The 16979-nt window shown below is 44.5% G+C and overlaps 1 protein-coding gene and 1 long non-coding RNA gene across 2 annotated transcripts in view; both read left to right on the forward strand.

Annotated features, from left to right (window-relative positions):
* Positions 1-18: 18 nt before the first annotated feature.
* Positions 19-16979, forward strand: part of LOC144355182 (propionyl-CoA carboxylase alpha chain, mitochondrial-like) — a 71908-nt gene continuing 54947 nt past the window's right edge. Inside the window, exons 1-4 of the mRNA XM_085498331.1 lie at positions 19-32; positions 157-309; positions 12424-12522; positions 15759-15875. Of these exons, the coding sequence (XP_085354457.1) occupies positions 253-309; positions 12424-12522; positions 15759-15875 (273 nt within the window). The 5' untranslated portion in view covers positions 19-32; positions 157-252. The remainder of the gene's footprint in view (positions 33-156; positions 310-12423; positions 12523-15758; positions 15876-16979) is intronic.
* On the forward strand, positions 9235-10012 carry LOC146750315 (uncharacterized). Its single transcript, XR_014929013.1, has 2 exons — positions 9235-9372; positions 9700-10012. It is a non-coding gene; the product is annotated as an uncharacterized LOC146750315 (long non-coding RNA).

A 16979-nucleotide genomic window follows, 5' to 3' on the forward strand; every position in this document is an offset into this window, starting at 1 on the left:
GACGTAAGGATTTAATCTACTTCCGCTCCAAGGTGAATGGTATATGACTTTCCTAATTCATTTACACAATTTGGGTAATATTTAATGCCCGCCTTCTTCTTTAATAAAACTACCACAATTCATTTCAACATATTAACAATACTGAATGTCCAACAGTTGTTCAACACACAGTTGAAAGGTCAAAAGTTCGCAGGGGATCTCTGGAACATCTCAGTTCAGCAGCGTTGAATCTTGAGTCTTCGTTACGATATCATGGCGACTCAGCTTGCTTTACGAGAAGCCTTTCTCAGGTCCTGTGCATTTTTACAGGTTTGTTCTTATTAATACTCATGACTTTATTATTTAGGTATTGCGATAAAATTGTTTGCAATTGCACTTTTGTCCCATCCGTGTACGTATTCGAATAGTAATATGTTAATATTTGACAGGGTCACTGACCGTCGCTTGCAGACTCGTCTGAGGCGTGTCACTTCATGGGCACTTGAAATGTTGTGATTTATTTTTATCATTTAAATTTGTTGTAAATTATGTTGTCTGTACAACAGGTTTAAAGTATTAAATTTCCGCAAATTTTCTTACAATGTAAAAACCGGGACATAGTTTCTGTCACATACATCTAACTGGGTTGTAGGTTTATTGACCTCTGTTGTCACTTGCATATTTTATTTGGAACACATTGCATACCAGGTCTATCGGCTTTAATGATATTCAGTATTTTATGTACTATTGCTATTATCATTGAGAGTTTAATTTGGCACTTGCACAATGTCTTGCTCACCAGTTCTTGCAGATGTCGAAAATCAGTATAGTTTAGGAATTGCTATCTGTTTCAGTTATGCAGTTAGGGCTTTGAGAATGCGAATGCACTCACTCGAATGATTGAGTTATTTGTAGATGCAACCAAATGTAGAAAACAAGTAATTGCTGACCACACTCGCAAGTATTATACCCAAGTATTATTGGATTTCAAGTTTTGCACAACTTTTGTAATTTATAACGGCACTTATGACTGAATTGAATGAGACCGTGACCTACTAGTATGCACATTGTCATAAAGAAATCAAGGCCCAGATCAAAACACATACTGTTTGCTTCTGGGCTGTGAACCATATTGATTTTCATTTTTGAAAGAGTCTGGTTAATTTGATTACCGGTAACAACTGATCCACATATACCAAAACCTGGTATCACTGTAGATGTATCATCATTTTACAGAATAGTTTATGAGAACCTGGATGCACTCATTCAAACAATTTTGTTTGTTTAGAGAAAATCAAACATAGAATAAAGTTGACCAAGTTACAGCAGAAAATATTTATACTATGATGTGATTATAATTGTTGGACAGTGCTTGGTTTTATAATAACAGAGTAGGATCCGTTCCAATCACGTTGCTGTATCTTTATTAGTAAAGTGATTGAAGTCTACACAAGAACGAATGTTTCACTGCCGTACCATTGTTTCTACTTCCAGAGACAAATCATTGTCTGACTGCATGGTTTAGTTTCTGTTCTTCTCTTCGCAAAATGTGTGGAGGTAATGAGGTGGAACATTAATTAAACCTTAAAAATTCAAGATAATGCAAATAATCTACTATAAGAGAACCATTGACAGTACCCCTGAAACACATTCCTATAGTGTAGTTACAGAGATGACAAGCACTACGTAATATCGGGTGTACATGTATAAGACTAGAACGATTTTCTGAAGATTCAACTGACTGAATTATTCCACAGTCAAGAGTATTATCCTTGTTTTTGTCAGTTTGCTCAGTTGGCTTAAAGATTTTATTTGTTTAGTGGTGTCTGTCGACATTAGCAAGTTAAATCAAAATAATAATAACTTTATTGACATTATTTTTGAATGGAACATAGTTGAATACTATTCTGAGAATCAAAAAAAAAAAAACTGAAAAATTTTTGCGATATCTTTGCATGTAATCATATTGCAGTTTACCCTCATTGATGTTTGTGTAGACAAATATGAAATAATTGTATGCATATTAGTCAATAAGTATTTTTCCATCATGTTTTGTTGCATCCTTACTTTAATGGATTGACACTATGTACATGTGATGAAATGCACTATAAACTTTAAAAAGATAAAGTCAAGATGACATAGAATGTTATGTAAGTTGGTTAAAATGTAGTGTTCTGAAGGAAAGCAAGGCAGCCTCAGTGGTGTTTGCCAAAATCAACAACATAGGTTAATCTGACTGTGTGCCTATAAATTTCAATGATTAACTCAAGACAATGCAATGTATAATTCACTACGTTCAATTACCCACCATAGACTCCGGTCAGTCAAAATGGACTATTTTGAACTGTGGGCATTAATCAGCGATTCTGCCGGTGATGGAGAGATAGAATCTAGGTCAGGGGAAGCCCCATGACCTCAAGATTCTTTTACCCCTTACATCACGAACCCACGTGACCGAGGCCACATGGCAACGCCATAGGCAGCCGTCCATCACTCTTAATTTCTCTCCGCCTCGAGTGGAGATGAAATCTAGCGAGCTCTGCTGGATCGCCTGCTTTTTTTCCTGTCCGGATTTATAGCTTGGGTTGTTGCCGCTGCTCGGCATCCGACATGGTAGCTGGTAGGATAAGTTTTCCTTTTCTTTTTTTACCCTCGTGTCGTTTTCCCCTTTGTGTGTAGTATTTTTCACTGCAAAGAAATCAAAATCCGGCGCCACTACGTAGTCACATGTTGATTTCATGGCGGCAACTTTTACAACTGTAATTCGTCTCCCTCATGCCTGTCGTCTTTTATTTTTAATGTATTTAGCAATATATTGATGTAATGACACCTCCAAGGCTCGCTGCCTTTTTCTTCCGGTTTCCTCGTCTTTCGAGCTGACCGTACAGTGGTTTATTCAGAATTTAACAGCATAGAACCCGCATCCGAGATACATTGTCGTGGCTACGTGTGGGTTTCGTGGTTTTTTGCGTGAAAGCGTGTTTTTTTCACTGGAGTTCTGAGGCCTGAGATTTTCTTTCATAGCCATCAAAATCGCTGACACTGACCGCGTCACAGCAAGGTCGCGCGTCCAGTAAACAAATCGGTTAATGTGAGTTGCGTGTTTTGCATGAGTGGAAAGTCCTCACGCTCGGCTACCTGTACTTCATGTACCGGGACGTCGAGTAAGAGGCCCGACGGCGGAGGTACCGATATTTTCTCGGTCTCCCCCGCTGATCGGAGGGCATCCTCACAGTCTGTTTTTTCAGGCAGTGTTTTTATCCAATTTTACCGGCTGCAGCGAGGCTGTGCCCCTGGAGGCTTTCCTCCTATGGGGCCCGTTGCGGGTCTCTTCGTGGACCCTTCCTCGCACGGCGCCGAGTTTGCCTCAGAGTTGAAGGCTTTGGTCGAAGGACTGTCGGGGCAATTGCGTCCCTGGCAGGCCGGGTAGATCAGACGCAGTCGGAGCGAGCTGTCTCCACTGTGTCCCCTCGGTGGGCAATCAGGAAGAGACACAAAAACATGTTTGCATTCAAACACGTCTCTTCCGAGGAACCCCCGTTCCCAGGCACGGCTCTCCCACTATTTTGGGGGGTGGCCGAGGCCCAGGCTAATTGCCCCGGTCCTTCTCTGGATCCTCGGGCACTGAATGCCAACAGGGTGCTGGCAGCCAAGTCTCCGAGCTCAGGGCAGGGCTTTCAGGGCAGGGCACACGTTGACCCCCCTACTTTCAGCCAGCTAGGGTTCGTCACGCAGTAACGGTACAATGGCAACGAGCTTTTTCTTGTGTCCGGTCCCCGCTGTGGGTTTTGACTCCTTTCTTACCGACCCACGGGCGTCCCCAGAAGGAACCGACCCTGTCATGAGACGCACAGTCGAACACGCTCCCTCTCACATATTAAAGTGAAAGGAGATGCAGTTCGCTCGCGTCGGATACAGCCGGTACTCCGAGCGTTCCCTCAGAGTCATCCATCTGTATGACTCGGTGAGCCACGCTTTTGGGGTGAGGCGGAGTATCATTGATCCCAGTTATACGATGTATATACCCCCTCCCTTGATCCTAAAGCAACCACCTAAAGTTGCTTCAACGCTTATGGGATCACGGGCGTCGGGATCCAAAGCAACCCCGTCGGCAAGTCTCTCCCTGTCCGCCTGAGTGCGGAGTGGGGGCGCAGAGCATGCAAACGGTGTTGATGGGCGGTGCTGGTCAGCTGTGGAGGAGGTAATGCTTAAGGCCCCCAAGTGGGGATAACATAAGGCAACACTTCCCACTGGATCTAACGCTACCCGGTCGGTGTGGTTTCGGGATCAGACCCCATAGCGTGGGATGAGACCAAAACGCCCCCAACCGGATTCCAAGGCTCCTTCCCCAGACCCTCGGTACCACGAATTTGGCAAACCGGGCAAAGGGGGATAGCCGCGTTCCATGGGTGTCCTTTCCACTTGAAGACGACCCATCTAGCCCTGAGGGCAGAGTTGCTTGAGCACATTATGCGTGGCCAGCACTCTGGAGACCTTGGAGGCAGAACGCACCAGCCTCCTAGACCAGGCGACATTTTTACTGGTGGGCCACCGCACATCTACATGCGACACCTCCTAGTGTCGCCTGGCTCTCTTGGCCAGGGCCACTACCGTGCTACGAGACGCGGCCTTAGACGCACGTGTTTTCGCCGACAAGCTGAGCCGGGGTACGTCCTTGCCTCAGTGACGCAGACTGGACTCCCTCCACCCTCTTTGTTCAGGGAATGGTGGGTACAGTCTCGGAGCTTCGGAGTGCAATGAACCGGAGGGTTCAGTTTGAATCCGCTAGCCAGTTGGCCCTACCGTGGGCAATCGGAGGGCACCCCAAGCACAGAAAACACAACGCCCTAGGGCGTTGTCCGCTAGCTGGAGTCAGCCAGGAGGCAAGCGCTTATACCCTTCCATGGGAGGGGAGGGTAGTGGCGCGCCCCCAGGGAGGTAAGAGCCAGGTGGTGGCTCCTCACCCTCTCTGGGCGGACGTCTACCCGGCAGCAGGGGAAGCATGTTTGACGCTCACCTCTGCAACCGGGGGGGGACAGGCACGTGTTCGATGAATGGCCAGGTCACAACTTAGTGACTACTTCAGGCCTTGGGGACTCACCTCATGGGGAAGGAAGCACACACCCCCCTCTCGCAACTGCCGAACACGTGGCCACATATCCCTGTCAACATAGATTGCGCCGGTGTAGTCCAGTTTGGAGACAACGGGTGACCGATCCCTGGAACTTTCCAGGTGGTAACATCAGTTTACAGGATACCGCTGAAATCTCCTTTTCTCCCCCGTCAGTGTCTCCCCTGTTGGGCACTGCCAGGGGACTCCCGCAAGGCGGAAGCAATCAGACAGGAAGTAGCAGTTTGCTGGGGAAAGACTCCACACACAGGGTACATCAGCCGGAGCTAAGGCCAGGCTTCTACCCAAATGGGTTCGTAGTACCAAATCTACAAATGGCAGGCGTCCAGTTTTGGACCTAGGCAGACTGAATCAGTACGTGCTCCTCGATCGGTTCCACATGGAGACACCATTCAAGGTTCTTCTCTCCATCCACAGTTTTGACTGGCTAGCCCCGCTAGACTTAAGCGGGGCCTACCTGCACGTACCGATGCACCCAGCGAGTTGCAATCTCCTTCGAATCGCCCAGCTGGGCCAAGTATTCGAATCTCGGGTGCCTCCCCGTTCAGGTTAGGCACAGCGCCCTACGTGTTCACCAGAGAGATGAAACAGGTAGTGCTGCTGCTTCACCAGATGTCGGTACACCTCAATCCGTACCCAGACTTTCGGTTACCAACAACCCGGGCAAGGGGTAATAGCCAAACGTGTCAGGCTAACACTGGATTTACTTCACCAGTTGGGCTCATTGGTAAATCGACAAGTCCCACCTCGACCCAACGTGCAGTTGGTGTCCCTGGGCATGGAGTTTTGACACAGAGGTATGCTTGGCTTAGCTATTTCAGGCGTATTGCTTAGCGCTAGGCAGCCTAGCCGAATGCCTAGTCAGCGCTTCCTCTGTGTCCCTCCGCGAACTAACACGGATCATCGAAATGATGACCTCGGTTCAAAGGGTCGTTCCCCAGGCCGCACTACGCAGCCACCCGGTATAACGCTTGTTATAGCGCCGAGCTCTCCTATGGGAACTAGATAGGCGGGTTTCGATCTCGGACCAAGTGAAGGAAGCCCTGCCCTGGTGGTCGTCACTGGCCAACCTCGGACAGGGGAGCCCCTTGGGCTTGCTCGCCGCAGGTATGATTCTGGTAACAGATACCTCTCACTAGCGCTGGGGAGCGCATCTATTGGGCCAATAAGCCCAAGGATATGGCCCCCGCATTAGTTTCGGGACTACCATATCAACCGGCTCGAACTGAGAGCAGTGTACTTAGCACTACTACGCTTTCTACCCATAGTTCGAGACCACAGAGTCCTGCTTCGCACAGGCAATGCAGCGGTGGTCTCCTTCAAGAAGGAGGGGGGACGCGTTCCCCATCGTTGTCAGTCCTAGCGGAGCAAAATCCTTCTTTGGTGCCTGGAATACAATGTGGAGCTAACTGCACACCACCTTCCAGGGGTGAGGAACAGTCTGGCGACGCCCTTTCAGGGCGGCTCCGTCTCCAGAACCCGAAGTAGCTGATACCCCAGTGGGTAGCCTCTCGACTGTTTCGGCCATGGGACGGTCCAAGGTTGGACCGTTTTGCCGCACCCCGGAACGCCAAGCTCCCGACGTACATAACACTCCTGCTGACTCCAGGAGCCTGGGCCAGGGTCACTTTGCTAGCCCCGTGGACCCACTTAGTTGTGTACGCCTTTCCTCCCTTCCCGCTAGTTCACCGGGCACCGGAGAAAAGCTTCGACAGGTGCACACCCGCATATTATCATGGGTTGCACCCAATTGGCCAAGCAAGGCCTAGTTTCCACTTCTGTTGGGAAGGCTAGTCGAAGCGCCAGCAGTGCTTCCGGACTTACCGGACCTGCCGTCCCAACCAGACGGCGCACTACCAACGAGCCCAGCAGGTATCACTTACACGCATAGAGGCTCTCAGTAGACCCGCACATATGAAAGCCTTATCTGAGCGGGCTGCCAACGTTCTGGCCAGGGCGAACAGGGATTCCACCTACACGGCCTACATTTCTAGGCTGCAAGCATACACTGATTGGTGTAGCGGAAGGGAGATTGATCCATACCATCCCTCTATTGGCTCCTTCGTCCACCTGTTTGACGAAGTGGGTTTGTTCTACGCAACGAGCGTTGGCTACAGGTCGGTCTTGTCCCCCACCACTCGGAACGTACGGGAACAAGACTAGCCGATTGTCCTATTTTTAGGAGACTATTTACTGCTTTCCAGACGCCAAGACCCCATACAAGGGAGCCGCCCAACTGGGACTCGTCGGCTGTGTTGTCTGCTCTAAGCAGAACGCCCTTTGAGCCTCTCCAATCAGCACCACTCAATTTTTTGATGTGGAAAATAGTCTTCCTACTGGCCCTCGCCTCAGGTAGGCGCCGGTCAAAGCTAGGCGCGCACTATCCTTTGCGGACGGTTGTGCCGCTTTTATGGGCGATCAACTTGTACTAAGACACGAATCGGGTTCTCGCCAAGAACCAAATTCCAGGACACGATCCTCAACCGATCGTCATCCCCCGGCGGGCAAATATTGTCAGTCCGGAGGATCAGGAGGAATTGCTTCTCTGCCCGATCCGAGCGCTGAGTTGCTACGAGAACCGTACCAGGTTTCCAGATGGGGAACCAAACACATGTTTTTGTGTTACGGCCCTGGCAAGCGGGATAAGCCGGTTTCCCCGACTTCCATCCCCAGGTGGATTACTGCGACTGTACTGGAGGTCTATAATACACTATCCTCAACACAGACCTTGCAGAGACACCAAGTACAAGAACATGAGGTCCGTGTGATTGCTAACTCACTAGCGCTAGCGTCAGGTGCCCCCCCTCAAACACATTCTGAGGGCAGGCTTCTGGAGAACGCAGAACGTCTTCATCAACTACTACCTAGGAGACACCCAATCTATTGAGCAGGGTCTCTTCAGGTTAGGCCCCGTCGTAGCCGGTCAGGCCTTGTTTGCTGACCCAGCCTGAACGACTGCAGGGGCCTCTGCGCATAGGTGATAAGTCAGTCTCTGCATTTTTGCGGGCAGATTGTCTGTTCCACTAGCACTTCTTGGAAGCTCCCAGGTTTCGCTTCTGTCGACCTACGCCCTCATGCGAACTGTTTCGGTCCTACTTCAAGCTTATCACCCCCGAGTTCGGCTTGGGTCTAGCTTTCTCGGGCACACCGAACCCTGTCACCACAGCAGCATTGGCTTCTTGCTTCTGGGACAGCACAGGCAAGGTAAGACACAACCCTTCTTGGGTCTTAACTTAGGTCTTTTTGAATTTGTTTTCATCCCGGACTGGGAAAAGACTTTCATCATTCCTTTTTTTTCTGTTTGCTCGGAAAAACCCGCCACCTATCGGTGTCTGACTCTGCCTACAGTTCAAAATAGTCATTTTGACTGACCGGAGTCTATGGTGGGTATTTGAACGTAGTGAATTTAGAACATAGTTCATACCCACCATAGCAGTGTTCTCCCCAAAGCATTTTAGCGTAGCGGGGCCGCTACTCCATTATTTATGCTGCTACTCTGAGAGATTGCCCGCTACTCTGTGGCATTTCCTGTTACTCTTTGTTTTAGCTTGTTAATACACGTGCGAATCTGTTAGTCAGCGTCATCAGCGTCCGGTACTGTGAGCCAAATCAGGTGTGAATGGAAACATGTCAGTGATTACGCAAAGACAATGGACTAATGAGGCTTCGTACTTCGACAATAAACACTTTCGCCCTATTTAATTGGGGTAATAGCGAGTATTTTCTCAGTAGCATATTTGGCTGGAACATGGAACTATAAACTGAAGGTCACCCTGCAGACCGACTTGTTTGCGCATGCGTAGTGAACGAAATATTTTACTGTGCAGATATGAAATTTTTTTTTCAAGTTTTCCGTTTCCAGCAAAGCGGTTGATACGGGCGTATCGGCGGCAACTAACATGGAGTATGACTAATGTCGTGGAAACAAAAGCGAAAGCACTGTAAGATAAACTAAGACAAAGGTTTTTTTAATCCTCTTAGTTTCGTTGTTCTTCCTGGGGTTTATAGTTCCATGGCTGGAAGAAGCAACGATGTCAAACAGCAGAAATTTTACGTTGTGGTTCCGCGTAGAACGCCCTGCTGGGCCCCTGGTTGCGAGCGATAAACCCACCAGCAACGCGGTCACCGGTACCCCTGTCGGCAGTGGTACTAAACGTGTCCAAGATGATGTTACAACGAAAAGTGCAAAAAAATAAACTCTAGATTTGATGCACAATGGACAACAAAATATACGTGGCTGAGAGAAACATCCGATGGCAAAGGTAAAAAAAGTATTTATTTGTAGCGTTTTACTTGGAAGCGAGTTTTGACCTAGTTTAGTAAATTTTTGTATGGCTTCATTTTTTGCCGATCGTCGAAACATTTTTTTGGAAACGACCTTCTTTCTGGAAGTTCAAAAATTGTTGGCTACGATTTATCAAAGTAACTAATACTAGTATTGTGTTTTGAAATAGTTGGGTAAAGTTTATCGTGGCAATTTTTAAGTTTAGCGACTTTTCAAAATGGCGGCAATTTGTTTATTTTCGTGTTGATCGTGACGATATTTTTTAAATACAAGTATTGATTCGCTCCTATTTCTTATCTTTTAGGAATGCTGTGACACATATGTGGAAAATTCAACTTAAAAACATCCAGAAATAGTTCTTTGGTATGGAATTCTATGCCATGTATAACTATTACGAAATATGCTATCGATAAACACGCACACTCGGAGATGCACAAGAAGGCCATGTCATTTAATAGAAGTGGGAAGCAAAGAAAATCACGGCGTTCTCAAAAGCTGCAGATCACTGGGCTTCCATGAAAGTCCGAAAAATCAACATTACATAGAAATCACACAGCAGCAGATTCATTTAATCTTCTACATAAATTTGTTAAAAAATAAAGACACATTTTCATCCATGCAAGCCTGTCATTATTGTTTTCTTTATCTTCAGACAAATGCTAATGATATGTAAATTATATGCAAATTAGCCGCCACTCTGATACATTTTTCTGGGGAGAACACTGCATAGACTCCGGGTCCCCCCCCAACCTCCCCACTCTTTCCGCTGCGTTGGTCTAAGTCCTCGAGGCGGAGAGAAAGGAACCAGAGTGATGGACGGCTGCCTATGGCGTTGCCATGTGGCCTCGGTCACGTGGGTTCCTGACGTAAGGGTAAAAGAATCTTGAGGTCATGGGGCTTCCCCTGACCTAGATTCTATCTCTCCGTCACCGGCAGAATCGCTGATTAATGCCCACAGTTCAAAATAGTCATTTTGACTGACCGGAGTCTATGGTGGGTATGAACTATGTGAATAGGCGGGTTCGAAGAACCCTCGCCTAATTCACCACCACTTGTAATGTTGGTATTTGCATCGCTTTTGTTTGAGTGAGTGCAAACAATTAACATGGGGTTCTCCCATATTGAGATGGGAGTTCAGTCAAAAACTAAAATGTCTTTTGTTCAGTTTATTCATTGTACTGTGTCTAGTAAATCCTGTTCCGAGCAAGATTAGATTAACTGCTGCCCGTCCGCATTTTGGAGTCTTGCACTCTATCGCCATCTCATGTAATCCATAATGTTATGTGTTATCAGTAGCTATCCGACATGCATTGAGTGTTTTCATATGAAAATTTGTGCTTACAACTGGTTTTTAATCTGTGTCGAAAACGTGCACAGTATGGTCGTTTTGTGCACGTTTTCGACATGACTTATCAGCCACCTCAAGTGCCAAATCCATGAAATAAACAACCAATGTCAATAGAGTAGCCTCGGTGGATTAAATACTGGCAAACCAGCTTCTACATAGGCTATATACAAATTGGTTGCAAACCCAGAACACATGTTGGCTGTATACAAATTGGTTGCAAACCCAGAACACATGTTGGCTATATACAAATTGGTTGGAAAATAAGAACACATGTTGGCTATATATACAAATTGGTTGCAAACCCAGAACACATGTTGGCTATATACAAATTGGTTGCAAACCCAGAACACATCTTGGCTATATACAAATTGGTTGCAAACCCAGAACACATCTTGGCTATATACAAATTGGTTGGAAAATAAGAACACATGTTGGCTATATACATATTGGTTGCAAACCCAGAACACATGTTGGCTATATACAAATTGGTTGCAAACCCAGAGCACATGTTGGTTATATACAAATTGGTTGCAAACCCAAAACACATCTTGGCTATATACAAATTGGTTGCAAACCCAGAACACATCTTGGCTTTATACAAATTGGTTGCAAACCCAGAACACATCTTGGCTTTATACAAATTGGTTGCAAACCCAGAAAACATGTTGGCTATATACAAATTGGTTGCAAACCCAGAACACATGTTGGCTATATACAAATTGGTTGGAAAATAAGAACACATGTTGGCTATATACATATTGGTTGCAAACCCAGAACACATGTTGGCTATATACAAATTGGTTGCAAACCCAGAGCACATGTTGGTTATATACAAATTGGTTGCAAACCCAAAACACATCTTGGCTATATACAAATTGGTTGCAAACCCAGAACACATCTTGGCTTTATACAAATTGGTTGCAAACCCAGAACACATCTTGGCTTTATACAAATTGGTTGCAAACCCAGAAAACATGTTGGCTATATACAAATTGGTTGCAAACCCAGAACACATGTTGGCTATATACAAATCGGTTGCAAACCCAGAACACATCTTGGCTTTATACAAATTGGTTGCAAACCCAGAACACATCTTGGCTATATACAAATTGGTTGGAAAATAAGAACACATGTTGGCTATATACATATTGGTTGCAAACCCAGAACACATGTTGGCTATATACAAATTGGTTGCAAACCCAGAGCACATGTTGGTTATATACAAATTGGTTGCAAACCCAAAACACATCTTGGCTATATACAAATTGGTTGCAAACCCAGAACACATCTTGGCTTTATACAAATTGGTTGCAAACCCAGAACACATCTTGGCTTTATACAAATTGGTTGCAAACCCAGAACACATGTTGGCTATATACAAATCGGTTGCAAACCCAGAACACATGTTGGCTATATACAAATTGGTTGCAAACCCAGAACACATGTTGGCTATATACAAATCGGTTGCAAACCCAGAACATTTGTTTGTGAAAATTTATAAATAAATATGATAAATGCCTATGATAAATATTCTATATCATTCATCACTATTTATCATCTTAAAAAAAAAAACAATATTTCTGAAAGTCTGTTTTTATTGCAGTTTTGTTTGTGTAAATTCCACTACAATTGCTTGTGAATATGCGCAATTGAGTTCTCCTTTTTTGTTTTTTTATTCAGGGTAATCATGGACCTTTGCAGATTTTTCAAAATATCCGACGAGGTGTTACCCATTTTAGTCCAATTTATACCAATACAGTGATTGACCCAGATGAAAAGGTATGTTTAGAAATAATGTTCTCATCATGTGTGTCAATAAAGAATATCACAGTTTAAAAAAAACTTGTCACAAAAAATAATTTAAATTGATCATAAGTATAATATTAAATAAAATATAAATATGTGTGCATAGATTTTGGAAAACTATTTTACCAGAAATGTTTTTTGGCTCAACGGATCATAGGTCCGCTGAGCCTATGGGATGGGTTTCTGTCCTGCGTCTGTCTGTCTGTCTGTGCACGACTTCTTCTCAAAAACCACCGAACCATTTGACTTGACGTTTTTGTCGTGAAATCGACCAATTTCGGACCATCGCCATCAAAATAATTGATGAAATAGTTTTGGGACCCATCGACAGTAGAAAGGTAGAAACTTAAATCGAAAATAATGAAAAAAAACGGCTGTTACGACCCGACCTGATTTGGGTTCAGACTATTTTAAAATGGTAATTTTTTGTCAAAAATTCTATTTTCGACTTCTTCTTCAAAACCGGTAGCCTGAATGCTTTGATACTTGGTGTGTATGTACCTTGTGTTGACATCTACTAGATTTGTTCATCCCATGGCCATAACTTTAATTATCTAATTTTGGCAAATATTTTTGTCATTTTTGGTTAAAAATGGAATTTCAACTAACCACTATTTCCAATGCTTTGGCATACATGTGTTTATTATTCCATTGACAACTTTGTGTGGTTGTTCGGCGATATTTCATTTAAAAGTACAAATTTAAACGAAAAGTTGTGGCATATACAGCACTAATCTTTTGTACAATAGCCATTGAGCAACAGGCCATTGGCCTATTTTTCTCTTACTATTCATAGTACACAATGTAATTTTTTTAATTACCGGTATACTGCAAAGCACTTTTAGAATTTTGTGAAAAAAACCTTTGGGATTCTTACAAGCTTTTACCATAAAACAATCAATGAAAAGTGAAGCAACGTCTTGCAAAGGAAAATAAAAATGTCTGCATTTTCTGTGTCCTATTTTGACGATCAGGTATATTGTGTGTAATTGAACTAGGAGTATTATTACACGTTGATTACATCTTGATTGCCAAGCCCCAAAACTTTGGTTGTTTTTCGCGCAGTTCTTGACATAGTACACTTAGCTAGGACAATTATCACCAATGTTTTATTCAACAACAAAAAATATCTAATGATTTGTCTTGTTTAGTTTGGCATTTGTTTGGGGGGGGGGGGCACACTCATGCCAGCCATCCACAAGTTCATTCATGATTTTGAGCAGTCTCCCATAAGCATTGTAGTGGAAGTAACCTAGCAGTGTAGTGGAAGTAACCTAGCAGTGTAGTGGAAGTAACCTAGCAGTGTAGTGGAAGTAACCTAGCAGTGTAGTGGAAGTAACCTAGCAGTGTAGTGGAAGTAACCTAGCAGTGTATCGAAAGTAACCTAGCAGTGTAGTGAAAGTAACCTGGCAGTGTATCGAAAGTAACCTGGCAGTGTAGTGGAAGTAACCTGGCAGTGTAGTGGAAGTAACCTGGCAGTGTAGTGGAAGTAACCTAGCAGTGTAGTGGAAGTAACCTAGCAGTGTATCGAAAGTAACCTAGCAGTGTATCGAAAGTAACCTAGCAGTGTAGTGAAAGTAACCTAGCAGTGTATCGAAAGTAACCTAGCAGTGTATCGAAAGTAACCTAGCAGTGTATCGAAAGTAACCTAGCAGTGTAGTGAAAGTAACCTAGCAGTGTATCGAAAGTAACCTAGCAGTGTATCGAAAGTAACCTAGCAGTGTATCGAAAGTAACCTAGCAGTGTATCGAAAGTAACCTAGCAGTGTATCGAAAGTAACCTAGCAGTGTATCGAAAGTAACCTAGCAGTGTATCGAAAGTAACCTAGCAGTGTATCGAAAGTAACCTAGCAGTGTAGTGAAAGTAACCTAGCAGTGTAGTGAAAGTAACCTAGCAGTGTAGTAAAAGTAACCTAGCAGTGTAGTGAAAGTAACCTAGCAGTGTAGTGAAAGTAACCTAGCAGTGTAGTGAAAGTAACCTAGCAGTGTATCGAAAGTAACCTAGCAGTGTATCGAAAGTAACCTAGCAGTGTATCGAAAGTAACCTAGCAGTGTATCGAAAGTAACCTAGCAGTGTATCGAAAGTAACCTAGCAGTGTATCGAAAGTAACCTAGCAGTGTATCGAAAGTAACCTAGCAGTGTATCGAAAGTAACCTAGCAGTGTAGTGGAAGTAACCTAGCAGTGTAGTGGAAGTAACCTAGCAGTGTAGTGGAAGTAACCTAGCAGTGTAGTGGAAGTAACCTAGCAGTGTAGCGAAAGTAACCTAGCAGTGTAGCGAAAGTAACTTAGCAGTGTAGCGAAAGTAACTTAGCAGTGTAGCGAAAGTAACCTAGCAGTGTAGCGAAAGTAACCTAGCAGTGTAGCGAAAGTAACCTAGCAGTGTAGCGAAAGTAACCGAGCAGTGTAGCGAAAGTAACCGAGCAGTGTATCGAAAGTAACCGAGCAGTGTATCGAAAGTAACCGAGCAGTGTATCGAAAGTAACCTAGCAGTGTATCGAAAGTAACCTAGCAGTGTAGTGAAAGTAACCGAGCAGTGTAGTGAAAGTAACCGAGCAGTGTATTGAAAGTAACCGAGCAGTGTAGTGAAAGTGGCCGAGCAGTGTAGTGAAAGTGGCCGAGCAGTGTAGTGAAAGTGGCCGAGCAGTGTAGTGAAAGTGGCCGAGCAGTGTAGTGAAAGTGGCCGAGCAGTGTAGTGAAAGTGGCCGAGCAGTGTAGTGAAAGTGGCCGAGCAGTGTAGTGAAAGTGGCCGAGCAGTGTAGTGAAAGTGGCCGAGCAGTGTAGTGAAAGTAACCTAGCAGTGTAGTGAAAGTGGCCGAGCAGTGTAGTGAAAGTGGCCGAGCAGTGTAGTGAAAGTGGCCGAGCAGTGTAGTGAAAGTGGCCGAGCAGTGTAGTGAAAGTGGCCGAGCAGTGTAGTGAAAGTGGCCGAGCAGTGTAGTGAAAGTGGCCGAGCAGTGTAGTGAAAGTGGCCGAGCAGTGTAGTATATGGAACGTTACCTAGCAGTGTAGTATATGGAACGTTACCTAGCAGTGTAGTATATGGAACGTTACCTAGCAGTGTAGTATATGGAACGTTACCTAGCAGTGTAGTATATGGAACGTTACCTAGCAGTGTAGTGTATGGAACGTTACCTAGCAGTGTATGGAAAGTAACCTAGCATAATATTTCTCAGTGACAAATTATTTTTCATTTCAATCTATTTCTTTGCAGACGTTTGACAAAATCCTGGTAGCAAATCGTGGTGAAATAGCATGTAGGGTCATGAAAACCTGCAAAGTTATGGGTATCAAAACAGTTGCTGTTCACAGTGAAGCCGATGCACAATCAGTAAGTTACATTGCTATGATTCTAAATATGCATTCAACACAGATTGTCAGTAACATGTCTGCACTTATTTGGTTTTAGCTAGAAAACAAAGGCAGATATCATACTTGTCTGACTTAGCACCCAGGGTACTCAAAAAATCATGTGTTTTAGGCATTGGGGTGTGCAGTTCACTTGTGAATACAAACATCACAGTAGTGTAGTTGGCCGTTAGCAGTGTAGGACTGGTTGAATTTCAAACTTCCCTGTCCGGTGGTCAGGTAACATGTTACCACATTCTTCCGCCGAAATTTAAATAAAAACAAGCTACCATTCTTTATATGTGCTCTTAACATTTTAAACAGAAACGTGATCAGCCAAAACTATGAAAATATTGCATTGCCGTCTCACATCGCGACTTGCCGACACGCATTCTCAAACCACAACACGGAATCCATTGACTTATTAACATAATAATAGGTACGTGACCTCGGGTCAGGTCCTATCTCCCATGGTGCAGTGAGACTTCCGGTGACCCCTGACCAGTTCTATCGTTGCGTAGTTTGTTTACAAAGTTTTCATTTCGCGTACAACATGTATCGTTTTTTGGGGATAGACCCTCCAACAAAGAAACAGAAGTCAAGCATCGATAGAATTGCGACAAATAAGGAGTATGACCAGTCAAAACGTACTCGCAAAACAGTTCCAAGCTGGAAGACGGGGTTCAAAGAATGGCTGGTCACTGATGACACCGGTAATCATACGGTCTATTTACGGGCCGTTATCAAACCGCAAAATACCAGACAAACTCAGTAAGTACGGAAAGGGATGTACCAACTTAAAACATGATGCCCTTACATGCCATGAAATGTCAATTGGTCATAAACGAGCCAAATCGATATTCAAAGCAAAGAATGCTCCACCACCAAAGCAACTTTGAATGTTGAATGGTAAAAGTGTTGACAGGTTAGACAAGCTATTCCGAGGCTGTAACAGATGGTAATGCTCATTTGGTAGCTGGATTAAATTCTGACTATGGTTCAGATTTTTCTGATCTAGCCGAGAGCAACAGCGACACAGACATCTGATATATCATGTTCTGAATATGCATGTTCTCTACAGCTACTT

Source organism: Saccoglossus kowalevskii, chromosome 1, assembly GCF_978046115.1.
Source record: "Saccoglossus kowalevskii chromosome 1, keSacKowa6.1, whole genome shotgun sequence".
NCBI classification, from domain to species: domain Eukaryota; kingdom Metazoa; phylum Hemichordata; class Enteropneusta; family Harrimaniidae; genus Saccoglossus; species Saccoglossus kowalevskii.